General features: G+C 54.7%; 1 protein-coding gene across 1 annotated transcript in view; it reads left to right on the top strand.

Moving 5' to 3' along the window:
- Window positions 1-27,941, top strand: part of RIN3 (Ras and Rab interactor 3) — a 123,566-nt gene that overhangs the window by 58,184 nt on the left and 37,441 nt on the right. Inside the window, exons 4-5 of the mRNA XM_046647534.1 lie at window positions 18,694-18,766; window positions 26,732-26,823. Coding sequence (XP_046503490.1) covers window positions 18,694-18,766; window positions 26,732-26,823 — 165 coding nt within the window. The remainder of the gene's footprint in view (window positions 1-18,693; window positions 18,767-26,731; window positions 26,824-27,941) is intronic.

Consider the following 27,941-nt stretch of genomic DNA (forward strand, 5'->3'; position numbering starts at 1 on the left):
CTGTCACAGGAGAGCACTGGGTGTGGATTATCTTTGCTAAGCTTTTGCATGTGGGGCTCCCACCTTCCTTCCAGCTGTTTCTCCTCCCTCTGCCACCCTCCAGGAAATCCTGCTTTCTGGAAATTCTCTATCCAATAAACAGATTTATACTAACATGTGAAAGACTAACACCACTGTAAAGTAGTGCTCCCAACCATGAGGGTGTGCTTCTCAGTAGGAATAAAAGTTATTGTACTGATATTACGATGGTGGAATGTCAGGCATCGGCCAGCAAGGAGCGGGAGTTATTTTTCCAGGCTGTCCTGAAATAGCAGGGGAGGGGGCACCTGTTATGTATAAGGCTCGTCCTGACTGACAGCATGCCCACCGCCCACCCAGGACCTCTGGCTACTTAGGTGGATGGTGAAGTTTCACGGTGCGTCTCTTGCCTGTTCTTCCTTTTCGGGGCCATTTCCCCTGGTTATTGCAGGGTGGAGGCCCCCAGGAAGAGCAGTGATCCTGCACCCCCATCTGGAGCCCACCCGCTTCCTTTGTCTCCTCCTCCACACTCTCGGTGCTCATCCTACCTCTGCGCCTGTGCCCGTGCCCCCACCCCCTCGGCCCGTCCGGTCTCTTCAGTCTTCGTTGTCTGTCTCTTATTTGCACATCGTCTTTCTCCCTCTGGCTGGAAGCTCCTGAGGGTGGAGTTTGTGTCTCATGCAGCACCTGTGGTCCTCGTGGCCCAGCAGAGGGCAGGCCGTGTGGCAGGGGTTCACGAACACCCGGCCACTGGTCGGCTGAGTAATAACACCTCGCGCTTGAGAAAGAGGTGGCTGGTCTGGAAGGACGAGAGGGTGGAATCCAGTGGACCCCAATCCGAGTCCCACCCCTGTGCCTTCATCAGCGGCAAGATCTTGGTGATGATGCTCGATCCTCCGCCTCACCGAGCCTCGGTTCTCTCCCCTGTGAAATGCACTCGTGGTCACAGTGATGACTCCTGGAACGACAGACAGTAGGTACTCGTAAGGTTGAGTGCCTCTCCCCGTCCCTCACCGCCCCTCTTCATCCTGGCGTGGGTCTTAGGGTTAGAAAACCCAGATTTGTGGGGCCGGCCCCGTGGCCGAGTGGTTAAGTTCTCGCACTCCGCTTCGGTGGCCCAGGATTTCACCGGTTCAGATCTGGGTGCGGACATGGCACCGCTCATCAGGCCATGCTGAGGCAGCGTCCCACATAGCACAACTAGAAGGACCCACAACTAAAAATCACAACTATGTACCTGGGGGCTTTGGGGAGAAAAGGAAAAATAAAATCTTTAAAGAAAAAGAAAAGAAAAAAAGAAAACCTGGATTTGCATTCGATTCTCCTGCTTAACCATCCCTGTCGACTGAAGCAAGTTGTTTGCTCCCGGGCCTCACTTTCATGAGCCACGAATGGGGTTCACGATGCCTCCAAGGAAGCTGTTATGAGGAACAGAAAAGACAACATCTGTGAACATCCCTAAAACCTGGCAGAGATTGTGAGAGCGGTGCGGCATGCATGCGTGCACTCATTCTTCACGCGTGCGTGCATCCATGCATCTGTGTGGCCAGCATCTGTTGAGGCTCACGGTAAGACCACGTCCTGCTCTTCAAAGGGTCGCTTGGGTATCTGCGTGGATTGGTCAGGAGTGGAGGAAACAGGCCAGGTGTTGTGGTTCTCTCGGCCTCCCTGGCGGAGCCTCGGAACTCTGGGAGGACAACCCCACCTTCAGGACTTCTAAGGAGGTGTTCCCAGGGGGCTCAGCTTTGGGGGGTTTTTCCCAAAGGGGAAAGGCGATTGTTACCTCTGATCGCCTCCGAGATTCGCTTGGCTCTGGGCCTTCCCGGGTGGCTTCACCACTAGGAAGTGTGAGCAGCATTAGGGCCAGTGTGAGCTTCTGCAGAACTGTGGGTGGGTGTCAGTGAATTGGGTTCTAAGCTGGCTCTCCCAGTAACTTGCTGTGTGGCCTTAAGCAAGTCACTCAATGTCTCTGGGCCTCCTGGGAGAAGGGACCCCTGACCCCACCTGGCAAGAGATGGATACAAAATGCCTTGGAAGGGTAAAGCCCCACACAGACAGCACGTGCTCTTCCTCATTTGCCTCTCCCCGGATGCACCAAGCACCGGAATTATAAAGCCTCACCCTAGCCAGCGAAGGTCCTTGTTGCTCGGTGTCCAGGCAGCAGAGCTGGCCTCTCGGGAAGCCACATTATTATGCCTGTCCCACCAACTTCTCCTTTCTGCTCAAACTGTTTAAAGAAGCAGTCAGAGATGAGACCTTCTGGAAAGTTCCATAAATATGGAGCTGGCGTCTTCCGTAGCTCTTTGTGTCCGTCTCCCCTTATCTGTCGAGAATCAATAAATAGTTTACACTGCTTTTATCGGCAGTCCAGATCCTGGTACATTTTTCTTTTGTGCTTATTGTTGTCATGACCTTGGTTTTTACATTGGAAATTTCTAGGGAACTTGCACCAGCGGAACTTCCCCCGCTGGGATGTTGTTTAATGTAGTCATTGTTCCCAGTCCAAGGCTGCCCTGGGAGTCCCCAGGTGAGACCCAGTTCCCTAGTAACCAGGCCTTACTCATGAAATCTCACATGGCCTTCAGCCCCCAGTTATTAGGGACTCGCTGTGTGCCAGGCGCTGGACCAGACTCGTTAGGTACCAGACGCTGGACCAGACTGGCCATGTACCAGGCACTGGGTGGGCTTTCATAGAAGTCGTTCCTCTTGTCTTCACCACAGCCCTAGGAAGCAGGTGCCGGGACCCCCATTTTGCAGCTGAGGAAATTGTGCCCAAGGATGGAACTAGAATTGACCCCGGGCTGTTGACTCCACATTCGAAGCGCCTTCAGCTGGGCCCGGTTTCTCCTGGTGTTGTCTCCCGTGGTCCTCATGCATGTGGCTCTCCAAGTCAGGGGAGGTGGAGGGCACAAGAAAGGGAGGTGGGGCAGACAGTCATCGAGGATAGGTAAGAACTCTGGAATGACCTTCAGAGTCTTTTTGTTCATTGCAAAGAACCAGAGCTGGACAGAAAGGGAGCAGACGGGGACCAGACGGCTCCAGCCAGGACAGCCATGGTGAGGAGGAGCCCCTCGGGTCGGTGAGGTCGCCTGAGTTCCAGACCTCTTAATGGTCCTGCCTCTTAACGACCATCAGAAAGTGGGTGTGTCTCTGAGCCGCAGTTTTGGTAGCGTGCTGGAGCTGGGTCCTTCCAGTTCGTGCGCATTAATTGTGCACCTCTCTTCCCAGCTCTGCACTTGAAATCAGCGTGGCGGGAGTATTCTCATTATGGAAATGGGCAAATGTAAAATCTGGGCTTTCTTCCCTGGAGAGCTGGTTGTTCACCATTTACCAGCAGGCCGCTGCTCGGTTTCCTCATCGGTGAAGTAGGATGGTAACTCCCCCCATGGCACCGCTGGGGGTGAGCACTTTGCAAACTAAAGCATGGTGTGTGTGTGTGTGTGTGTGTGTGTGTGTGTGTAGATATGATGTGTGTGTTTTATGTGTAATTTGTTACAAGTCTTACGGGAAACACTGTATCTTTTTTTAAGGTGGTATATTTCAGAAACGAGAAAGAAATTGGACTCAGGTTGTGGTACGACAGGTGCAGCATAGACCTCCAGAGAAATCAGATGGATCATATGAGACCGATGATGGGGTAACAGTTGAGACCGTGAGCTTCTTCCTAGCGGAAGCCCAAGAGGCCCCTTCTTACTGGCTTCAGGCTCCCGAGGACCGGAGCCTCGTAGGCTTTGGGTTCCGGGGACGCTGGTGGAGGACTGGTGGCGGGGGTCTCGGCACATGGAGACCGTGCGTTGGGTTTGTGTTGGTTCTGCTGTCTCTCCCGGGCTCCCTCAGAACTCCGTTTCCAGCACAGTCTCAGGACTCCAGGTGGGTCCCCAGAATGTGGATCAGGGGTCGGGACACGAAGCTCCCTCTGTGCAGCTCAACCTAGAATGTTCTCCATGTGTTTCTTCCTCTACTGAGTTATGACATGGAATGTTTACCAGGAGCTTCCCGGGTGCCCCGGCCTTTGCTGGGAACGTGAGAGACCAGGAAGTAGGCTACCAACGGCAGCCATGTGTCAAGCACTTTCTATGAGTTAACTCATTTACTCTGCATGTCAGTCCTGGGGTGAGCAGCGTGGTGTGGCAGAGTAAAGATGACTGTCCTTTCTCCGACACTCTTCCCATCATAGGTGGTGGGGTGGTGGCTGTGGCCCCTCCCCTTGAACCGGGGCTGGCCGGGCACAGCTTTCACCGTTGAATAGGGCAGAAGTGATACTATGCCTGTTGCACTTATGGCTTTTAAGAGAACTGGCAGCTTCTGCCTGGACTCTGGGAGCCCTGAGCTGCCGTGGAAGAAGTCCAAGGAGGCTGAGACCACCATGCTGGAGAGAGCCCCTGAGAGGCTCAGAGATTGTATGGAGAGAGAGAGAGGCCTGGGGGGACCCAGTTGAGTCCAGTCTTCCAGCCCCTCCTGCCAAGGGTGGGGGCACGAGTGAAGGCTTCTGCACCCTCTGGACCAGACCAGTGCCCAGTGCCCCGAGGAGCAGGAGAATCACCCCCTGCACCCTGCCCGGATTCCCGACCCACAAGATGGTGAGCTGCAGTAGGATGGTTGTTTTAAGCCACAAAATTTTGCAAGTAGTTTGTTACACAGCAGTTGATATCCAGAACAGGTAGGATCCCCCTTTTCCAGATGAGGAAACTGAGGCACAGAGAGGCTAAGTGGCTTGCTCAAGGTCACATGTTAGGAAGCGGTGGGGCCAGGATTTAAACGCAGGCAGCCTGACTCCCCAGCACGTGCTCTTCACACTGCACTGTCTGCTCCAGAGTTGGGCACACGGTTCTGCTCTCAAGGAGACGTCTGTCCACTTTGGGTGCAAGAGTCACGCACACGACATAATTAGAGAATTAAATGAGACATTCACGTGTTCATTTCCTCAATTTAAGGGCACTGGGCCCCAGGATACAGAGAAGATAACATTAAGAAGGTGTTAGGATTTTACTGCCCTCAGAGGAAGGACCCCCAACGCTGGAGGGTGAGCGAGACCCCAGGGGTCGCCTGTGGGAGTGAGGACATGTGAGCTGTGTCTTGAAGGATGAATGGCAATGTTGTGTTTGGACAAGGGAGGAAGAGCACATGGGCCAGCAGGCCAGTGCACGCCAGGGCACAGAGCAGCAGGATGACCGGGTGTGTCCAGGGGAAGTTCAGCAGGCTGGAGTACAGGGTGTGTGGAAGTGGGGGGCAGGCCGAGAAGGGCACCCTTGGCCGGGCCGATCACAGAGCCATGTGCACCCAGGCGTTGAAACTCAGCCTGCGTCTAAAAGGCCGTGGGGAAGAACCCAGCAGAAGAGCATTCAGGATGGGGGGCGTGCTCGATGTGCTTTATACATGGAAGCCCCTCACTGCTGGGGGCAGCGTGGAGGCGGGGGTGCAGGGGAGACCCCTAAGGATGAGGACCAGAGGGAGCTTGGCAGCGGTGCAGGGGCAGCAGGGTGGGCTGGACCCGGCAGTTACAGCAGGCGTGGGGAGGAGGGGACAGGCTCAGAGACATTTAGGAGGACCGAGCACTGGTTGGCAGAAATGACTGAGGAGGGAAGAGGAGCCACTGGTGCCTTGGAGGCACCTGGTGTGGGGGACCTGTGACAGCACCACCCCAGGTCCAGGACAGCAAGGGAGATGAGGAGCCACTGTGCCTCGGACAAAATGGAATAAACGCCCAGGTGCAGGTCTCAGGAGGCAGGGCAGAGCCTGAGGGAGACGGGAGAGGCCCCTAGGGGTGAGATGCTAACCCTGCAGCATCCCTCAGTGGTGGTCACATCCTTTGGGGTCAAGAGACCCATTTTCACCTCCATTCTTACTGGGCTGTAAAATTGCCAGCTGGTAGCTCAAGGGGACTTTGAATTTGATGACGTGCCCAAGAAACCTAAGACTGAATCTAACTGCCTGAACACTTCCAGCTCCAATCCTAGTAGGTCATAGAAACGTCCCTATGTCAACAGAGACGCTTCTCTTTGCAGCAACAGCAGGGTCCCCTTTCCTGACCAGGGGCTTTTATGGTGATTCAGGAGAGCACCCGGCCCACAGGAGAGCCTGTGGGGGGATGGGAGGAGGATGTAGAGAACACCACTTTCTCCCACTCCTGCATTCAGAGCCAGTGAGGAAGGAAATAAAGGGTCAGAACATCAGCTTTCCTACTGATGGGCTCATTAGAGGGTGCAGCTGACCTATAGCCACAATCGAGTGCCCTATCCACCGCCCCCCACATTGAATTTGGTCCCCAGAACTGCAGGCCTCCCCCCCCCGTGCAAGGGCCGAGGCTGCTCCAGGACGCTCACACCAGGGCTGGTGGGGAGACAGCTGCGTCCTGAGTCCAGCTGGCGGGGATTTACGAGCAGGTGTTTCAGAAGCATCTTGAAGCAAGTGAGACATCAGTTGCCCTGAGACTGGTTCCTTGTTGTTGATGCCGCTACCCGGTTCGTGGCTCTTAGGGTCTCCGCCCCGCTGGCGAAGAGGATGGAAGTGTGATGCCTGTGAGGCTGAGGCTGCGCCTTTAGAGTCCTCATGGGCCCTCCTGTCTTCCATTCAGTCCCACGCCAAGCACTGGCGGTGGCCACCTGCTGTGTGCCAGGCTGCACGCTAGGTGCTGGCATGCACCGCGCTCCTGGGCTCCTGCCAGTTGTCCCAGGAGTGCAGACTGGCGCTCCCTCTGAAGCAGGATTTCCAAAACTCGGCACTCTTGACATTTGAAGCCGGATCACTCTCTGCTGTGGGGCGTCCTGTGCACTGTGGGATGTTTAGCAGCATCCCTGGCCTCTGCCCACTAGATGCCAGTAGCACACCCCCTCCCTGGGTGTGACAGCCTCGCATGTGTGCGCACACTGCCAAATGAGCCCTGGGGGAGGATTTACCCCTGGTGGAGAACCCCGCTTGGGGCGCTGCCATCCGAGGCGCAGCCAGGAGCCACCCGTGACTGGAGAACACATGAGAGGTGGTGAGTATGAATTGCGATGCGCTGTGAGTGTAAAATGCACGCAAGATTTTGAACACTTAGTATGAAAAAAAGAACATAAAATGTCTCGTTAGTAATTTTTCATATTTATGGTTTGTTGAAATGATAACATTTTGTATATATTGGGTTAAATAGAAAATATTAAGATTAACTTGACCTGTTTCTGTTGACTATTTCTAATATGACTATGAGAAAATCTAATGTTGCGCATGTGGCTTGCGTTCTGTTCTCCTGGACAGCCTGGCATGCCGGGCCAGAGCACAGACAGCAGAGTCAGCCTCCCTTAAGGTCACGTCCTGGCGTCACTTCCTAGCTCTGTGACCTTTGGTAAGCCACTTAACCTCTCTGGCTCTCACAGCTTTCGTAAGTGGCAATCACTTTCTTCTAGACCTCAGAGAAAAGTTCCCAAACTCTAGGGTGGGGTTGACTTTGTAAGATCTGAGGCCGAAGCTGGGTTCCTTCCTAGTGTGTCCCTCTGTGGCACTCGGCGCTGTGCTGCCAGCAGGGTGTGCCCTGGCTCCCTCCTTGTCTTCCTTCTGCTCCCCAAAAGAGCCAAGTGCTTCTTCATGATGGTACAGTCGAAGATGCCCCCTCACCGCTGCAGAGTGAGCAGGAGTGGGCAGGTTGCTGTCCGGACTCGCAGCTCATTTCCTGGGGTAATTCAGTCCCCCGATGGCCCCCGCTCAGCCGTCCCCCACACCCTCCCCGTTCCCTCTCCCCGAACACCTCCCGGTCTGCTTGCCCCGTATTTAGTCTTCCCTGACACTTGGCAGTTTGCACGTCTGTCTAATGTCTCCCCTTCTGTTTTGGCATCTGAATCTATAAATAGTTCCCAGGCAAAGTGCCGTCTGCATCATGACAGTTCATTCCGAATTCCTTTTCCCAGACTTCAGTCCTCATCTACACACTTGCTAAATATGGAAGAGCACCATCCAAGAAAAGGAGTCTTTATTACAGCTGGAACAGAGCGGTGGCAGTTGCCACAGATGTGACCGCCAACACTGGGCTCAGAAACAAAGCTTTCAGCAACTCCAACCCCGTTAGTGTGATGTGATCCTGGCCAGGTCCTGGCTCTGGGACGATCCAGAGAAGGAGGCGCGGCTCCTGCCCTCCGGGAGCTTCATTCTGGCCCCGTCAGGCCTGTGAACAGGTCGTGCGGTGGTGCAGCATGCTCTGAGGGGAGTGGGAGCCCAGTGCCGGCCATAGTTCTGCCCCAGAAGCCTGCACCGAGGTAACGTGGGGCCTGCCCAGTGACAGGGGAGGGGATGCGTGGCTCATGGGATGGCGTCTGCTGGCTGACAAGCGAGGCAGGGACATACTGAGTGCATCCAGTATGATGCACTGGGCAGCCCTCCCTCCACCTCACGCCATCTCTCCTGAACAAGGTACCTGACGCACCAGGTGCCCAGGCTGGTGGCCCTTGTACCACTTACTAGCCTCTCTGAGCCTGTTACCTTGCCTGTAAACTGAGGGTAATGGAATTGTCAGAAGTTTAGAAATGGAGGCTGGCACACAGGAGGCACTTAATAAATGGTGGTTGATATTATTATTGCTATCGCTATTATTATTATTAAAACCTTGAAAACAAGAACCCTCCATTATTAATCAGGAGGCTCAGAGTCCATGCTGGGAAGTTGGAAGAAGAACTTCCAAGTTGGGGGCAGAACAGCGGCAGGCAGCATCAGAATCTAGGTTCCAGAGAGCACCAGAATCAAACTCAGAAAGCACCCGGACGAATCCTGTCTCGCAGGACGATGGTGCACCTTCTCCTGACGTCAGTTTCCCCATCTGTGCAATGGAGGGTGCTGGACCAGAGCTGTCTCTAAGGGCTCTTCCATTCTGGCTTTCAGTGGTTCCGCATTCATTGGGAGGGACATTGGGGCGTGGTTGGGTCTCGAGTGGGAGCAAACTTGGGGTGTGGTATGGAACTCAGTAAAAAGACATTGCTGTACCTTTTTCATCCTGCAATTCTTAAGATGAAATCCAGAGGAGATTGCTTCTTATGCCAACCACAACCAGCAAAGATGACCATAACTCACACCCAGAGCTGCCATGGACAGTAGCACCCCTTGTGCACTGCCCAAAAGTGCCTCATAGGTGAGTTGAGTGGGAAATGAAATCCAGCTGATGTTCTGCTTGTCAAGCTGTGCAGTTTAGTGCAGGGCTGCAGCCACCCCGGAGGAGGAGGCACCTCACTGCTCCCTCGCCAGACCCCGTAACAGGGCATTGGGAGCCTTGGAAGTGGCCCCCTGCTTGGATCCCTGACCATGGCTACCAGCTCCTCCCCTGTTCCTGTCCCGTCGGCCTCCAGCCAGAGGTGCACTGGGCAAAGGCTTGCTGTGCCCTGACTCTGCAGCCCGTGCCGCCCTGGGGTCCCCTGGGTGGTAGAGAAGACTGGGGGCTGTGGGAGGATTCCCTCACACTGAGAAGCTTCGGGGCTGGAGGGGGCACAGAAAGAAGCTTGGCCAGGCTGGTAAGTAGACAGTGAGGGGCTCCAGGGCCAGCCAGTGAACCAGAGCCCAGGTGCCCACCCTGGACCAGCAGTAACAGCCAAGGAGGGAGAAAGGGACTATCTCCAGCACGTTTTCAAATGCGCATCCTCTCCCGGGTCCCTGAGCCCAGCTCGCCTCCTCGGCCTCCCCCCAGAGCTTCCCGATCTCTGCTGTCTTTGGTGGAGGGCCTGCTACTCCTCGCTCTCTGTGGGGTACCCCTCCAGCCTCTGCACAACGAGCCAGAGGGCCGGGAGGGCCTCGGTTACTCTCGTCCTCACTCAGCAGTTAGAGAAAGCCAGTCTCAGACAGGCGCAGGCTTTGGTCTCAGGGCCTGCGGTGGGTGTAACCAGGAGCCCGCGCCTTGTCAGTCCTGTCGAAGTTTGGGCTTTGCCTGGAGCAGGAACAAGAGTTTGCCCCACTCCAGGCTCCGATCCTTGTATGGCTGGGCAGCCGGTCTGCTTAAGAACACAGGAGACCTGCTGCCCAGCGTGGGATCGTTTGTTCTTCTCACTTCTCCTGGCAGCGTCTGCCTCCTGCTGGAACCCGCCATTCCGGAAGCCCCAGTGGAGCAGAGCCCTTCCCTCAGGGAGAGGCCGGAGCTGGGCCTGGAACCACGGGTGCCCCGGGCTCCAGAGAACACTTCCACCACTGGCAACCGGGGAAGTCATTTTCATCTGTTTCAGAAAATTGAGCCCTTTGATGCTGGTGGCAAACAGGCCTTTCTCCTCTGTGATGTTGCTGGGCGGCAGTGGGTCCTGCCAGCAAAGGCAACTGTGACCTTCCAGGTGGGGCGGGAGGGGCACACAGGTGAGTGAGCCTGCGCCCCACCCCCGCCCACACCCCGTCGGGCCTGCAGGCGACCCTTCCTCCTGCTCCCCAGCTCTGGACCACTCCCCAGCCTCTTGTCACGTCATGGGCTTTTTATCCTCCAGGGCTGCGCTCCTGGCCTTTCCTGTCAGAGACCCAGCTTGGTGATGTGTGCCCCTTTTAGGAAGGGGCGTCAGAATCCATTAGCATCAGATCTTCCAGCCCATTCTGGGTGACAGGTTTCGGGGAAGGTCGGCTCAGCCGTGTCACATAAGGCTTTGCAGCAGGGCCACTTCTTGGGTCCGCCCAAAGTCCCCCCAGCCAGGTGTGATGGCCTTTCCTCTCCAAGGGTGAGCCCTCTGAGAGGTCCCTGACTCCGCCTCTCCAGGCATCATCCTTCCTGTGTCTCTCGGGGGACATTTTCCTCCTGGCGCAGTTCTCTTCCATCCAGTGCTCATTCCAGAAACGCATATGTTCAGGCCTTCTACATGCAAAGATTCTTCTTAGATAAAACCAACGAACGCCTCTCCTACCCTCACCCAACCAAATTTTCAGCCATCAAAAGAGAAAGAACCAGGAGCCTGAATCTCTAGCCCTCGGAAAGGAGCTCCAGACAGGTCCTGTGGCCAGACCATCAGCAAATACCCCGTCACCCTTCTAACTGCAGGGCTTCCTCTCAATTTCTGTATCTGTTTCCCCTTTATTTCTGCAGACCATGAGCACAGTAAATATTTGCCGAGGAATGAGCACATAATGAAAATGTCCTGGCTGGAAAGTCAGTCTGACCCAGCCTTTCAAACAAGGATGGTGACTTGAAGTTCGTTGAACAACAACTCCCGTTGTCAACTGAAACGTGTTTAAACAGCCACGCCTTGGGTCGGCAAGGCTGTCTGCCAGTGGGAAAGATGGGGTTTGCTTTTCTCGAGGAAGCACACCTTTCACGGTCTTCATAACCCTTGGCAAGGTGCGTCCTCATTCCGCGTTTTCATGCGATGGTCTCTTCCTGCTTGAAGCCCAGGGTCAGGCTGAGTAAATGATGCTCCTCCATCATTTGTTAGCAAAGGTAAGTCGGACCCCAATGGAGGCATGTGTCAATAGCTGTTCTCTACCGAGAGTGAACATGATCTGGAACAGACTCTCATTTGTCAAGTTCACTCAACTCAGTCGCTGGAATTTGTGGTGATTAAAACCAGGCGTGTCTGAAGTTTACCTTCGCACCGTCTGTGAAGAAAGTGTCCACTAAGGGAATTAATGGTGTCAGTAAGATGGCAGAGGTGCTTTGGCCTAGAATACAATGATAACTGGTTAAAGTCCCCTGAGTCATTTATTGTGACCATAGATTCTACCAAATACAGTAAGAGTGGACTGTTCATTAAATCTAGTTGGAAATACCCCTCCTGAATCGTTTCTATAACAACAGTTGAGTGCTTACTATTTGCAGGCAAACTTGGACAGCATTCAATTTTTTGTTCTTAAAATAAATGGTTGAAAGTCCCTGTAAAGAAGATGAGAAGATAAATTACAGATTGGGAGAAAATATTTGCAAACAACATATCTGGCAAAGGTCTTGTATCCAGAATAAGAACTGTCAAAACTCAACATTAAAGATAAGTAACCTAATTAAAAATGGGCAAAGGATCTGAATAAACATTTTCCCAAAGAATATACACAAATGGCGATAAGCACATGAGAAGATGCTCAACAACACTAATCGTTAGGGAAATGCAAATGAAAACCACAGTGAGAGACCACCACCTACGAGGACGGCTGTGATCAAAAGGATAATAACAAGCGTTGACAAGAACGTGGAGAAATTGGAAACCTCATACACTGCTGGTGGGAATGTAAAATGGAGCAGCCACTTTGAAAATCAGTTTGGCAGTTTCTTAAACACTTACAGTTACCATATGACCCAGCAATTCCACTTACAGGTATATACTCGAGAGAAGTGAAAACATATGTGCACACAAAAGCTTGTACACAGATGCTCCTAAGTATTATTCATAGTAGCCAAAAAGTGGAAACAACCCAAATATCCATCAACTGATGAGTGGATAGACAAAATGTGGTATATCCATGCAATGGAATACTATTCAGTCATGAAAAGGAATGAAGTCCTGGCACGTTCTACAACATGGATGAACACTGAAAACATTATGCTAAGGGAAAGAAGCCAGACGCAGAGGACCACATTTTAGGATTCCATTTATATGAAACGTCCAGAATAGATAACCATAGGGACAGAAAGTAGATTCATGGTTGCCAGAAGCTAGGAGGAGGGAAGAATGGAAAATGGCTGCTTGTGGGTCCAGGACTTCTTTTGGGGATGATGAAAATGTTCTAAAATTGATTGTGGCGATGGCTGCAGAGTGCTGTGAATACACTAAAACCATTGAATTGTACACTTTAAATTGATGAATTGTATAGTGTGTGAATGACATCTTAATAAAGTGATTTTTTAAAAAACCCTCAACAGTAAAAAAAAATCCACGTAGAAAATGGGCAAAAGACATGAATAGATATTTTCACCAAAGAGGATATACGGATGGCAACTAACCACGTGAATGGATATTCGACATCCTTACAGAATACAAATTAGACAAATGCAAATTAAAACCACGATGAGCCATCATCCTCTACCTATTGGAATGGCTAAAATGAAAAATGGTGACAAGGCCAAACTAGTGAGGATGGGGAGAAACTGGGTCACTCTCCATTGCTGGTGGGAGTGTAGCACGGTACAGCCACTCAGGAGAGTAATTTGGCAGTTCCTTCGAAAACTAATGCTGGACTTACCATAGAACCCAGCCATTGCACTCTTGGGCGTATATCCGAGAAAAAGGAAAACATATTTCATGCAGAAACTTGTGCACAAATGGTCACAGCAGCTTTGTGTGTAATAGTGAAAAACCGGGAACCCCCCAGATGTCCTGAGTGCGTGAATGGCCGAGCAAACTGTGGAACATCCCGACCACAGGATACCACTCAGCACGAGGAAGGAGCAGGCTATGGATTCATGCAACACCTTGGATGGCCCTCGAGGAAATTATACTGCGTGAAAAAAGCCCGTATCGAAGGATACATACTGCGCAATTCATATATGACGTTCGTGAAATAACTTAATCACAGATGGAAACAGAGTGGTGGTTCCTGGGGTTGGGGGCGGGGGAGGGATGCTGTGGCTATAAACGGGAGTGCGGGCGAGCCTTGTGATGGTCCAGCGAAATGTCCCCATTGCACAGAACTGTTCAAACACACACACACACAAGTGTGTATAAAACCTGCGAAGTCTGAATGAGCCCTGGGTTCTTCCAAGGTCCGCTTCCCAGTTTTGATATCGTCCTCCCGTTAGGCATGGTGATATTGCCACTAGGGGGAGCTGGGTGAAGGGTTCACAGGACATTCTGTCGTCTCTTCAACTTCCTGTGAATCTGTAAGGATTTCAAAATAAAATGTGTCCTACATATATAGTTAAGTGAATATTTGAGTGCCAGCGGTGTGCTAAGCACCCTACCTGGTGCTGGGGGTCCCGTGCGGAACAGCAGACACACAGGCCCTGCCCTCGGCAGTTCATTTGTATTACTGAGTGATCAAACGGAATGCCTTTTAAAAATTCTTCCCCTAGCTTTCAGTTCTGCATGGGTATTTCATTTTGACGTTGAAATTGTAAATACTAGAGGAGGCTGGGCCGGCGTGTGTGGCCCTGGCATCTCTCTCCTGTCCTGACTCGGCCTTGATGGTGAGTCGTAAGGTGAAAGGTTTCCTTTCCTCTAAGCAGAGGCAGAGGCCAATTGTTGTCACTGGTCGTCATCTGGGGACACGCCAGGTGCGGCTGGCTGGTGCCCGTTCTCTCCCTTCACCCCGGAAAGAGAAACGGTTTACACAGGGTCGGGCGTGTTCCCACCAAGGCTTTTGCTGAAGGAACCTGGAAGCTGTGCACAGCGGGCGCGGCTGCTGGAGCTGTTCACAGGTGGCTGGCTGACCGGGCTCTTCATGGGGAGGAGCCGGCTGGCCAGGCGCCCTGCCTCGGGCTGCTGCCAAGGGCAGAGTGGGTACCGGGCATTCCCGAGCCTCTTTCTGAAGCTGGCTCGGCAGAGTAAAGGGCAGCGTGGTCCCCTCAGCAGTGGGTGGCTTGGGGGGCTCGTCAGCTGTGCCCGGTAGGGCTGTAATCGGATTCTAAAGCAGCACGAGCTGGAACTGGAAACCAATTGGCTTTAGAGAAAAATTTGTAGAGAAATTTAGAAAATTAGAGAAAAATGTAGAGAATCTGTATAGTTTCTCTGCTTATGGAAGTCCTATATGTGCTGATTATAAAAACCCCAGAAAAACATAATACAGGCGGTGAAATTGAGTCCACTCTGTGTGTGTGTGTGTGTGTGTGTGCATTTTTCTTTTTTTAATAACAGAATTATTGTGGTGTATTTGTATGATGTATTCAGTAGCCTGCAATTCACCCGTTGGAAGTGTGCGGTTCAGTGACTTTTGGCGTGTTCCCAGTTGTGCGGCCCTCACAACATCAATCAGAGAACACTCCATCACTTCGAAAGAGAAGCCCGTGTGGCCCAGTGTGAACGTGCTTAATGTGCTGAATTACACACTTGAAAATGGTTGAAGTGCTATATTATATGTGTTTTATAGTTTTCCACAATAAAAAAAACTCCCTACCCTGTAGCGTCATCCCCAAGCCCTAAGCAACCACTCATCTACGTTCTGTCTCAGTTGATTTCGTCCGCTCTTGACTCCGGCACCTTCAGGCCTAGTCTGCCCAGCCGTCCTTTTCGGAGTCCTCCCCGTGTCCCTGGCCCAGTGCTGGCCACGGGGCAGGAGAGGGGGAAGGGAGGACCCGTTGCTGCCCTCAGTGAGTCCAGTCTCGTAGTCTCGCATCCCAGCGTCAGCACACGGACAGCATTTCCTGGTGCAAGGTTGTGCGGTCTGGACAGTACATCCCGTGTGCCGCCTTCCCATAGGAGAGATCTGAATACTCAGGCACGGCTTTGGGGCAGAAGGGGGACCTAGAGCCGAGCCATGAAGGCAGGGAAGGGCAAAGACCAATTCTCTGTACATGGAAACAGCATGAGCAAAGGCCCTGGGGTCGGAATGAGGACAGAGAGAGGGAGGAAAACGGTCCAGCTGAGGTTCTCCACTGAGAGCCGTACAAAATGAGGCCAAGCCAGGCCACAAAACCCCTTAACCTCCAGCCCTGCCTCACACCAGGACTGCCCTATTTGTTTAAAATTATGGTTCAGTGCTATTCCTTTGACGAGCTCGCCGTGCGCTGTTCCAAGCAGCACCTGTGGACTCGTTCATTCTGTGCTCACGGCATCGTTTGTGAGCTGGTGTGTTCGTTTCCTGGGACCGCTGGGACAGAGACCCACAAACTGGGTGGCTTCCAACAACCCAAATCTATTTTCTCACGGTTCTGGAGGCCAGAAATCCGAAATCGAGCTGTCGGCAGGGTCGGCTCCTGGAGACCGGGGAGAATCTGTCCCGTGCCTCTCCTGGCTTCTGGTGACAGCCGGCAGTCCCGGGCATTCCTCGGCTTGCAGACACATCACTCCAGTCTCTTCCTCCGTCTCCACATGGCCTCCCCTCTCTGTGCCTGTTGTCCCGTGCCGTTACACGTCTTATAAGGACACCAATCACTGGATTTAAGATAATCCACTCTGGCCTCATCGTAACTTGATTCATCTGCAAAGACCCTATTTCCGAATAAGGTCTCATGCACATGTGCCAGGGGTGAGGATTTTGACATACTTTTTGGGGGGACACAGTTCAGCCCCCAGCAGGCAGGGACTTTATTCTCCCTCTTGTGCAGCTGAAGAAGCCGTCCTTCCCCCCAGGCAGTTTGGCCTGGTGCCCACACACAGCCGCCAGGCAGGTGTGTCACGGGACACAGGACACCACCCGCTGGAACACAGAATTGTTTAACTCACCAATTTGCTTTTGCCTCTGTTCTAGAATGGCGTGAGGCTTTCTCTCGGGGCTCCCTCAAGTCCGGGGAGTCCCTTTGGACCTCTGCAGGGGAGGCCCGTGAGCCAGGCGGTGGGAGGTCTAAGACCCTGGCAAGGTGCCCCCGAGGCCTCTACCCGTCCCAGTCTCCGTCCCTGGTGACATTTAGCAAACATTTATTGACCTTCCAAACTGCATGCCGTGCCCTGTGCTGGGTGCTGAGGGAGCCTCAAATCTGAGCAAAGCCCTGCCCCTGACATGCAGGAGCTCCCCCGGGAGTGGCCCTGGTGTGAAGGGACGCTATCCCCACAATCTGGACGGGGGAAGTCTGGGCAGGGGCCTGGGGCCGGGGCAGAAGAGGTCTAGTTACAAAGAAACAAACATGAGCTTGACCATCGCTTGTGATTTTACAGATCTACAATTTTAACAGTAATTAAAAGGGTGATTAGGGGCTGGCCCGGTTGCATAGTGGTTAGGTTCGTGCACTCTGTATTGGCGGTCTGGGGTTCATGGGTTCAGATCCCTGGCATGGACCTACACACTGTTAATCAAGCCACACTGTGGCAGCATCCCACATACAAAAGAGAGGAAGATTGGCACAGATGTTAGCTCAGCAACAATCTTCCTCAAGCAAAAAAAAGAGGAGTGATTGGTGTCTAGAGCTGGGCTGGGCACAGGCTACAAAAATCAGTGAACCCTGGTCCCTGCACCCCAGGAGCTGACCAGCCAGCAGATGTAAAGTGCCCTGGGGCACAGAGGAGGGAGTGACTGACTTTGTCTTAAAGATTTCGTCTGTGTTCTGCAGAGGGCAGACCATCAGTGCGAAGGAAAGCTGCTAACTGTTGATACAGCCGGTATGCAAGGCTTCTTGTGCATCCCCGCTGTTCCCCCTCGAGGGATTCGGGAGGAAGGTCTTTACACTCCCGCTCCACGCACCGAGGGCTCTCTACCCGCCATTGATGCTGCTCCTTTTGGCGAGCCGGTGATGCACCAAATGCCAGCACTAGGTGGCGCTGTGGCCCCCCAACGCTGTTACTCCCAGGGTGGCAATTCCACCGACTGATGCTCAGGCTTCAGTCATGTATAGGCGGCTTCCAAGTACCGCCCGTACTATGATTGACTTAATATTTTTCTCTAAACTCCTTTTTAAAACTTTTGTCTCTATCCTAGTGGGAAACCATTATCTGTTTGCCATAAATAGAGGATGAACGTAAACTCCTAAAAAATATGATGCTGTTTAAACAATGTCTAGTGTGTTGAAAGAAGGCGAATATAGAAAAAAAAAAGCTATTAGAACAAAACATATTGGTTTGTGTGTCCCCTGTAACCGTCTTGTGGGCCACCAGTGCAGTGGAATGCTGTCCCAGGCTTTGAAAACGGGACGGCAGGCTGATGTCACCGAGATTCATGAGCGTTTATGGTTGGAAGGGCTGCTTCCCTCTGCAGGTGGAGGAACTGAGGTGCTAAGAGGGGAAGGGACGCACCCAGAGTCCCACTGCTGATGCCAGGGTCAGAGCCAAGCCTGGAACCCGGGTCCTGCCCTCCCCCTCCACCCCACAGATGCTGGAAGAACCTCAGGAAATTGGAACTGAGGTGTGATGTGCATATGTTTCTTCGCCCTTGTGATGCCCAAGAAGGCTCACTTAGGGGTCTCCAGCGTGGGGAGCATCACCTGTTGGGCGTATGGAGCCCCAGGATGAGCATCAGGAGTCATCAGGGGGATGGCTGCTGAGTTGGGCCCCTTGCCCTGAGGCTCTGATGCAGGCACAGAGTGGAGCCGCATTCTCCTCCCGTCAGTCCCCCCCCAGCTTCTGGCACCGACTGCCACAGCCTGGCACCCTGCCCCTCTGAGGAGCCATATGCACCCTGGAAGGGAATCATGGGCAGATGCTTTGGTCCCTCTTCCTTGTCAGAGCTGGAAACCTCCCCCTTGGGTCACCTACGAAGCCACATCAAGTGAGGTTCTGATGGGCCCTGGGGCCATTCAGTGAAAGCCTGTGTCCACTGTCCGGTGCCCCCGGACCAGCGAATGTCCTGGAGGCCAACGCCGGACAGGGCAACTCTCCTCCTGCGGGCCCCTCCCGGTCCTCAGAATTATCAGGGTGGGATGACCCTGCTCGATTAAATGTGTAATTCTGCTTTTACCATCTAGAGTCTTCTGTGTTATTTTGCCCAAAATGATGAGTGTGTATTAGCTAAGATAACAGCAGGTGCTGTAATAATCCCCTAAAATCTCAGCGGGTTAGCACCATCAAAGTTCGCTTCTCGCTTCCCCACGGTTCAGTTGGCAGCTGACATGTATGGGGCCCCAGCAGGCCAGCCACTGCAGCAGAACCCCCACAGCGGAGGTGGCAGGCCCGGCCCCACTCCCAGGGACCCTCCTTCCCTCTGGCTGGGACACTCATCCAAGGCCTTGTCTTCTCTCTGCAGTCTTGTACCTGGAAGGCTCGGTTCTCGTGTTTGAGGACATCTTCAGACTGATTGCTTTCTACTGTGTCAGTAGGTGAGTAGACCTGGCCCCAGGAGGGCGTCTGTTGCAACAGGTGTCCGTTCAACCCTGGATAGAGGTGTGGGAGTCACAGGGATGCCCCCGAGGGAAGGGCGCAGCCCAGAGGATGCAGGGAGAGGGGACAGTCCCTGACTTTGCCCTGGTCACCATGAGGGGAAGGGATGTCTCTGATGCTTTCTCGGACTGGCCAGTAAGGGCCCCTCCCTCACCACCAGCTGTCCCCGGGCTCTGCCCATCACCCCAGCTCCTTGTGTTCCGGCTGCCAGGACAGCTGGAGTCCTGTGCAGACCTGACCCACCCTACTGCAGGGGTTCTAGAAGGAACTTCCTATAGGGGCGGCACGCAGGGCCGATACAGCTCCGTGGGAGAGAGCTAGTGATTATTAAGCAGCTGCTGGGTGGAGTGGGTGTCTGGTAACCGCGCTCAGAACTTCTCTAGTTATTCAAAACTGGTTCCAGATCAACAGGAATTTAAAAATACATTTGGGTGCCAGAAGACAATAGCTTAAGCTACGGGGACTTCACAAGGGCTGGCTAGAGGCTGGGCAGGATGTCGTGGGGTCCAGGGCTCCAGACCCACTTCTCCCTGCTTCAAAGAGACCATCCTTACTGCCTCTGGTGAAAACTATGCTCTACCCGGAACACCCCTCCTGCCTACCTGCACCCTGCTGGGCCTCGATGGGCAGAAAAGGTGATGCTAATAATAATAGTTGCTAACACCTGCCACCTACTGAGGGCTCTCCAGGGACCCAGCACTAAGTGTCTTTATATCCAATATCTTTTTAAATCTTGCAAACAATTCCACGAGGTAAGTGCTCTCGTTCCCGTTTTACAGATGAGGAAATTGAGGCTAAGTGAGTAACTTGCTCAAGGTCGCACAGCTGGTAGATGGCAGGTGGCGATTCAAAGTAGATCAAGCCCCAAGGTCCGTGACGTTTACTACGGCCGCCCCACTGTGTGCATCCTGCAGTAACTCGCATGGCCCTCCAGACCCACAGGGCAAAGCCTCAGAGGGCCCCGGCCCTTTGTACATGTGACATGTCGAGTTCTCAGAGAGACGGGCCCTTTTGTGTCCTGAGAATTTCTTACTTTAGCAGAAGGTGCCCAGCATGGCACATGCTAGGTGCTTTGAATGAATGAATGAATGAATGAATGAATGATGGCCTAATTGCAGAGCCCAGAAATTGAGCTGGTTACTGAATCTCTCTGAGGCTCGACTTCCTCTTCTGTAAAATGGGAATAGTGGTACCCATTAGGGAGATGCTGGAGGAGGAAATCAGGTAACGAGAAGCACACTGCCCACACCCAGGATATGTCTGGTCCTGTTTCCACGGTGGGGCCCTAGGAGGGTGTCTGGGGCAGTGACTTTGTCTGTGTCCAGGAGATCTGGAGCTGTGACCACCAAGCTCACCACTGTCGCCTCCCAACCTTTCCTCCTCTGGCTGCTGTTTCTCCACGTTCCAGAAGAGCAGGTGCCTGTTTGCCCACGCTCAAGCACTCAGGGAACCCACAAGGAGGTCACCGGGCTCAGAGCCTAGCATCCCTGTGTTTGGGGGAGGGGATGTTAGCGCCAAGGCCACCTCTGAGGTGTGACATGCTGCAGGAGGAAGAGCCCCAGGCTGGGAGTGGAAGACCCCTCACCTCGCTGTGTGACCTTGGGCCGGTCACACGACCTCTCCTGGCCCTGGTTACCTCTCTGTCAAGGGGATGGTAGCTAGGATGGAACAGCGAAGTGCTAGAGGCCTGTGGTCCTACAAATCGAAGATCCTGCCCAGGAGACTCCCAGACGCCCGGGGCAGTGGGAGATGAACCAGAGATGCACAGAGCACCTGTGTGGGCCTGCAGGGTCTTGCACAGGGCGACATTTTGATCCATGCTGAACACCCTGGTGATAAGTGCCAGTCCTGGCTCTGAGACAGGTGTCCTCAACACCTCGCTGAGCCACAGGCCCACCCGACCCCCTCCTCCTTCGCAAAGCCTGCTCCCCGATGGGCACTTGGGGCCCCTGTGGCCTGGGCTGGGTGCCTGTTCATCGAGCACACTCCCCACGATAGCATGGACCAGCCCCGAGTCAGTCAAGCAGCGTGCTGAAGCCGTCATCAGAGCAGGAGGCCCCAACCTTCCCGGCCCAGCTCTCGTCAGGAGCACGTGCTCTGCTCTGCCAGCAGCCTCCGCTGCCGTACAGAAGGCATGGGTTCTGCTTCAGGGTGCTCGCCCCACACCTAACGCGAGCCCTACTGCTCCACCCTGGATGGGAGCCTGGCTTCCGGAGGGGGTTCCAGACCTGGCAGGGTCCCATGGTCACCCAGGGAGCTGGTTAAACATACACGCTCCTGGGGCCCACCCCAGAGATTCTGGCTCAATGAGCTTGGGGTGGGGCACAGGAATCTGCATTTGTAACACACACACACACACACGCACACGTATAGAAAGGCTGCATTTATAACAAGCTTATCTGCAGATAGGGTTCAGGAACCTTTTCTGGGGAAATGATAGAACTCTGCTGGGGGTCTCCTACAGATAGATGTTGAGAGGGTCCCCATGCAGGGGGTGCTAAAGGACTTGCCCCCAAGGAGAAGGCAGCGGGGGCTGGGGAGCAGGACCAGGAAGGGAGAGAAGCCCAGGAGGATGCAATTGCAGGTGCCATTGCAGCCTCAGCTGGATCCCGAGGCAGCTCTGGAGCATCAAGGAGTCCTGGAGGTTGTCCGCCTTAAGGCCACAGGGCTGGGCTTTTGTACCCCCAGGCCGGCCAGCCAGCCTCTGTGGCACACCCAAGCATCTGTGGCTCTCCATAGGGCCAGTGGGGCAGGCGGGGAGGCTCAGCATGCCGGGACAAGTCTCTGAGGGTCATGGGTGCCAGCCCCCAGGAGCAAACCTGGCAGAGGCTGGGCGATGGGTGTGCCGAGCTGCTGAGGGCATCGAGGGGTCCGTGCAGGGCGGCCACAGGGGTGCCGTAATCAGCCTCCGCGGCCTGGGCCTCTGTGCCGAGTCAGGCTCTGTGCTGTTTGCTGCCCCCAGGCTCTAACTCCCGCAGGCCCTGGAGTGGCTGATCTCACCTGCAGACCCACTTCCTGGGGCTGATGACCCCCTGCCCCCGGGTTGTGCTGAGGATCAGACACGAAGATCCTGGGAAGGGGCTTAGCAGAGTGCCTGGCACGAAGCGAGTGCTCCAGAAACCATGGAGCGTGTTCCTACTGCTGTTGTAGATGGGGAAACCGAGGCTGGGGCTGGGACCTGCCTTGGGTGACACAGCTAGATTTTGAGCCGGGTCTGAACCCAGGTGTGTCTGACTCCTGAGCCGCGGCTGCCTCTGCCCAGCACACTGTACCAGGCCCGCAGCCAAGAACACATGTGTGCTGCTACCCCAGCCCTCCCTTTCCAGCTTGGGAGTGTAGAGGCCCTCTGGGTGGAAGGGGTGACTTTGGAGGCCCGGCAAAGAAGGGCAGGAGGAGAAATCTAGGTAGAGGAAACTGCACGGGCAGAGGCCCAGCGGTGGGAAAGCTGTGGGCTGCTCAGGAGCGGCTCCCTGGGGAGACCCGGACACGTGGGTGGGAGATAAGATGCTGGGAAGGCCTTGAACGCAGAGCCCCGGGGTTGTGGGACCTCCTTCCAGGATGCAGTGAGCCACACTGCTCCTCACAGTCAGATGGCGATTGGCCACCGGAGCGTGAACATGCTTGGTCGTTTCTGGAGCACTCACCATGTATGTGCCAGGTACTCAGCTGAGCCCCATAAGGATCCTGAGGTCCGACCCTCAGCACACCTTGGGGTCAGGAGTCAGTAGCCTCATGAACTGCTTGCCATCAACGAAAATGAGGAAGGAAGGGAGGGGCCCCTTGGGCCTGTCCTCCCCTGGAGGCATAGTGACTAAGCTGCCACCCTCCTCCTGGCAGGGGGAGGGGATGGCGGGCTGGTCCTCTTCGCCTTTGAAGAAAGCTCTTGTCAGTGTCTGCAGCCGCATTCCTAGCTGCCTCATCCAGGAGCCACTGTGTGGCCTTTGGATGGTCCTGGTGAGCAGGACAGAGAGGAGCCTGGCCCCTCTGCTCGGAGGCCGAGGAGCGCCCTTGACCCGCCCTTGACTCCTCAGAGGGGGAGGAAGCACAGGCTCCCACCAGATGCAGGTCCGGGCCGCGTGCTTTCTGTGCCCCGGCTCGTTGAATTCTCAGAACAACCCCATAAGAGGGCACCGTGCCCCTGCTGTGAGACCAGGAGATGGAAATGTCCCCCAGCCAGGAGTGGCCCTGCTCGGTTCTAGCCGGGTCTGTCGATTCTAGAGTTCTTGCTGGTTTTCCCTGGCTTTCTGCCTCTCTCTCACTTAAAAAATGTTTTTACCAAAATGAGATCATGCTTTTCCCTCTACAGTGGTTGACTTTCAAAGCCACAAGAGTCACCCAGGATCTGTGAGGAGATGGAGCTGAGGGTGCCAGGGGGCGTGGAGGGGACTCAGATCACTGTCATAGGCCTGGGCCTTCCCCGCCGGAAGCACTCCCACATCACCCCAGAACTTTCCAGGACATGGGGAGCAGGGTGCCGAGCAGGGGAAGAGAGAACCAGCCTGTGCCAAAGAATTAACGAGATAATCTACATGGGGTGTGGTGTTTCCCAATCCATGGGTCGCAGCCCACTGGGGGTGTGGTATGATACAAAAATATATTTGCTCTTTGTCCAGGTTCCTGACACAGAGCTCCTGAAAGCTGGAATTTCCTGAGCCATGGGGGAGTCTCTTTTTATTCGTAATGAGCCCCTTCCACTCACACCTGATTTTATGCTAAGAGGTGACACGGGTGGGGCAGAGGGCTAGACCTTTCAGCCCCACCCTCCGACCTCCCAGTCGTGAATGCAGGCGGTGCTGGGAGGGTGGCGCATCCAGAGGCGCATGGAGGCTCCGTGCCCCTCCCCCATACCTTGCCCTCCGAATGTCTTCCCTCTGGCTGTTCCTGAGTCGTGTCCTTTATGATAAACCAGTAAATGTAAGTGTTTCTCTGAGCTCTGTGAGCCGCTCTAGCAAACTATCGAGCCTGAGGAGGGTGGCGTCATGGGGACCCCTGATTTATAGCCAGTGGCCAGTACAGGTGTCCTGGGACTTGCACCCGGCACCTGAAGTGGGGGCGGTCTGGTGGGACTGAGTCCTTAACCTGTGGGTCTGCGCTGACTCCACACAGTTAGGGCCAGAATTGAATTGACTTGTGCAACACCCCATTGGCATCCTGAGAATTTGAGAATTGGCTGTTGGCATTAGAAGGCACCCCAGAGGAGGTCATAAAATCAGTGTTTTGGATCATGACTGGGTCTTTTTAAATGAAAAATTAGACTAGATGAGAAAACGTCAGGAAGTGTCTCATGGAGTTAGAATAAGTCTTGTTGTGCTAAACTCGTGTTTCAGCTATGTGTGAGTTTGTGTGTGTGTATACACACTGAATCGCGATGCCACATATGTTTCTTACTGGCAGTCGTGGTCAACAAAGTTTGAGAAACTCTGGCTAGAGCAGAGGGCTATAGGCTGGGGGGTGGCGTTTGCACCCCAGCAAGTGGATAAATGGACCCACCAGAGTGTGGGGGAAAATAACAGAACAGTTATTCTAAAAATCCCATTCTTAAAATTTCTATTTTTGTGAATACTTTTTAAGGGACTTAACAGTTGATAAGGAAATATATATGGACGTTCTGGAGAGGTGCTTAATCTTCGTTTCTATCGACAGCCCTTGTTTGGGGGCCATGGCCCCCACCCAAGGCTGTGTCCATCAGGGTCCCCTTGGGAGCTGTTTAAAAAGGTGGATTCCTGGCCCACCCCCAGATGCAAACTGACAGCCCCTGGGCCTGGACCTGGGAATCTGCATTTTTAGCAGCTCCCCCAGGGGATTCGGATCCAGAATTAAGTAATATAAAGATATTAATGCCTGCCGTAGGGTTGTCGTGATATAATAATAATAATATCACGTGCTAAGGTCCCAGCCCAGTACCCGGCATATAATATTTGCTCAGCGAACAGCCCTGTCCTGTGGACTTTTCCTCGCGTGGGCAGAGGCGGCCCCTGGGTGAAGTGCTGAACTGGGTGCATAGGGAGCAGAGATGGGTGAAATCCTTGAAGGACACTGGGTCCCGGAGAAGGAGAAGGTCCGTGGTGCAGCCCTGAAGGACACGTGAACTCTCAGCAGATGTAGGTGGAGGGGACCACGGGGACGTCCCCTCTACGCAAGGCTCAGAGCGGGGAGTGAGCGAGGCACGTCGACTGCAGGAAAATGAGCATGACCTTTCGGGAGGCAGCGAGGAGGCCTGGAGTGTGACGGGAAGATCTGTGGTGGGCAGAAGGGGAGCAAGCTGGAGGGGCAGAGCCAGGGCCCGGCTGGGGTTCAGGCTGGGGCGTAACCTGCAGCTACCACTGCAGCCTCCTGAGCAGCAGACTGACGAGGGTCGGTCTGGACGGTCCTTTCAGCAAATACCCTTCGAGACCCTGTGGTGTGCACTGAGCACCGTGGGGCGTGGGGACCTCCCAGGGCTCCCAGGACCCACACGCAGCGTTAACTGGGAGGGGACGAAGGGTGCGTATGGACAGTGAGGCCGTGAAGACCAGGGAGGGTGGCTCTGGCCAAGGGCCATCACGGACGATGGGGTTCCAGTGACTGGAATCGGGGTTTGGGGAGAAGGCAGTCACCAGAGCGAGGTGGGGTGGCATGGTCGTTAGCAGCCCTCATGGGAGCTGCTGGGGTCATGAGAACTGCTGTCAGGGGTCCTCTCGGTCTTCTTGTGGGTTCCATAAGCCGTTATCCCTTTTCACAGAGGAGGAATCATGGCTGGAGAGGGGAGTCAGCGTCAGACTGTGATGGGCCTGCAATGCCAGGACAAGATGTTGGACTGAGACTGCCCATCCTGGGGCTGCGGCAATGCCACACTCCCCTCCCTGGTCCTGTGAAACAGCCCTGTGCTGGGAGTCAGGAGGCCTGGGGCCCAGCACACTCTGCCCTCGACCTGCTGTGTGGCCTGGACATATTCCTTTCCCTCTCTGGGCCTCAGTCTCCCCATCTGTACAATAAAGGAGGAGGGTGCCTGAGTCCCTTCTTGGAAATCTCTGGAGAGAGCTCTAAAAAGTGCCTCGTTCAGATCAAAGGCAGCAAATAGATGGGGCCGGCCTGGTGGCATAGTGGTTAAGTTCACATGCTCCACTTCGGGCCAGGATTCGCAGGTTCAGATCCCGGGTGCAGACCTATGCACAGATCATCAAGCCATGCTGTGGCAGCATCCCATATACAAAATAGAGGAAGATGGGCACAGATGTTAGGTCAGGGCCAATCTGCTTTGCCAAAAAAAGGAAAAAAAATGGCAGCAGATAGAGCTAACTGTATGTTGTCAGGGAAGCCTGATTGTGTGCTTACTAGGAGCTCTCTGTGTGCTCTCTGGGCTGTCTGACTGTGTGCTCACTGGGGGCTATCCATGCACTCAATGGGGGAAGTCTGACTGTGTGCTCACTGGGGAAATCTGACTATGCTCACTGGGGGCTGTCTGTGCACTCAGTGGGGGAAGTCTGACTGTGTGCTCACTGGGGAAGCCTGACTGTGCACTCACTGGGGGCTGTCTGACTGTGTGCTCACTGGGGAAGCCTGACTGTGTGCTCACGGCACATCTCGGTGTGGAACAGTGAGGATCAGAGAGCAGGAAGGGGTGGATCACTCACTTTACCCAGAATAGCGCCTTAGAGGAAGCCAGAAAGTCAGGGGAGAAGCCGGGTCCCCCACTCCTGAGGAGGAGCTCCTGCATCTCTGGGTCCCTGGTGCTGGCCGCCAGGATGCTCCCTCAGCCCCAGACTCAGCCCTTGGCCCCGGGCAGCTGCCCGTCTGCGTGGAGCAGCTGGGGGCGAGCTGGGCTTCGTTCTCCCTGCCTGTGGGTTTGGGGGCTGTGAGGACCCGGGGAATGGACACACGGCTCTCTCCCCACACCTGACCTTCGACCCCTCGTGTCTCCACAGAGATTTACTGCCCTTCACGCTGCGGCTGCCCCGGGCCGTCCTTGAGGCCAGCAGCTTCACAGACCTCGAGACCATCTCCAACCTGGGCCTGGGTGAGTCCCTCGGAGGGCAAGGGGAGGTGGTGGGGCCTTAGGAAATGGGGCCACAGGACTGCCCTGCCAACCACCTGAGCAGAGAGACGGCCCCCAGGCTGAGGCCATGCTGCATCCCGAGTCCCAGCTCCCACGGGACTGCCTGCCCCCTCCTCAGGCTGCTGAGCCCTCTCAAGCCATTTTTCAAAGTGGATGTTTGAAGCTCCCAGGAGGTCTGATGCACGACCTTGTTGGGGTTGAGGGAGCTGGGCCACCAAGGCCAGCACAGGCTGACCTGTTGTTAGTGCCTGGCTCTGGGAGAGGCTGAGCCCAACGTCAAGGCCCTTCTCAGCGGTGGCCAGAGTTGGGGACCAGCTGCCCCCACAGCCCTGGCCCCCAGCCCCACCTTTGTCGGAAGGAAAAGCAGCGTGAGTGTGGTCAGGGGCTGGGGTGTGGCCCCTGCCCCCTTGACCTGCCCCCTGCCCAACCACCTGACCCTGAGCACACCCAGCCTGCCCTTGTCCCTCTGACCTTTTGAGGGATGACGAGGGGAGAGGAAAAGAAAGAAGAGAGGAAAAGACAAGGGCGTTTCTGGTGCCTGCCCTTGCACATGATAGTGAGCCGAGCCCGTGTCCATCGGCTTTTCTGCGTCGGCCTTGCTGAGCGCTCTCAAAGACGAGGTCAGTGGGCGCTGACCTCTGACCAGGGCCTCGTGCTGGCCCCTGGGAAGCCCAGGCTCACAAGTCTGGAGCCGCTGGGAAGCCAGGCCGTGCGGCTCCGTCTGCCGTGTCGGGAGCAGAGGGTTTCTTACAGGGGGAGCAGGGAATGTGTTTCTGGCAGCTGCTGCAGGAGCTTCTGTGAGACCCATATCTGGAGCAGAGGCCCAGAGCCTCGTAACCTGGGGCCACCAGCTCCCATTTATGACCAGAGCAGTTAATCAGTAAGTCTTTATCAAGACTAAACCCCATGCGGGACCCTGCACTGTATGCACCTGAGCACAACGCCCAGCACACAGTGGCGCCCATTCCCCGGTGCCGGTCAACGGAAGAAGCGAGGACCAAGAGGGCAGGACCGGGTCGTAGGGATCAGAGAACACAGCCCCTGGCTCCCGGGCTAGGCCACTGTCCCCCCGCCCAAAA

This window comes from Equus quagga, chromosome 20, assembly GCF_021613505.1.
Source record: "Equus quagga isolate Etosha38 chromosome 20, UCLA_HA_Equagga_1.0, whole genome shotgun sequence".
Taxonomy (NCBI): Eukaryota; Metazoa; Chordata; class Mammalia; order Perissodactyla; family Equidae; genus Equus; species Equus quagga.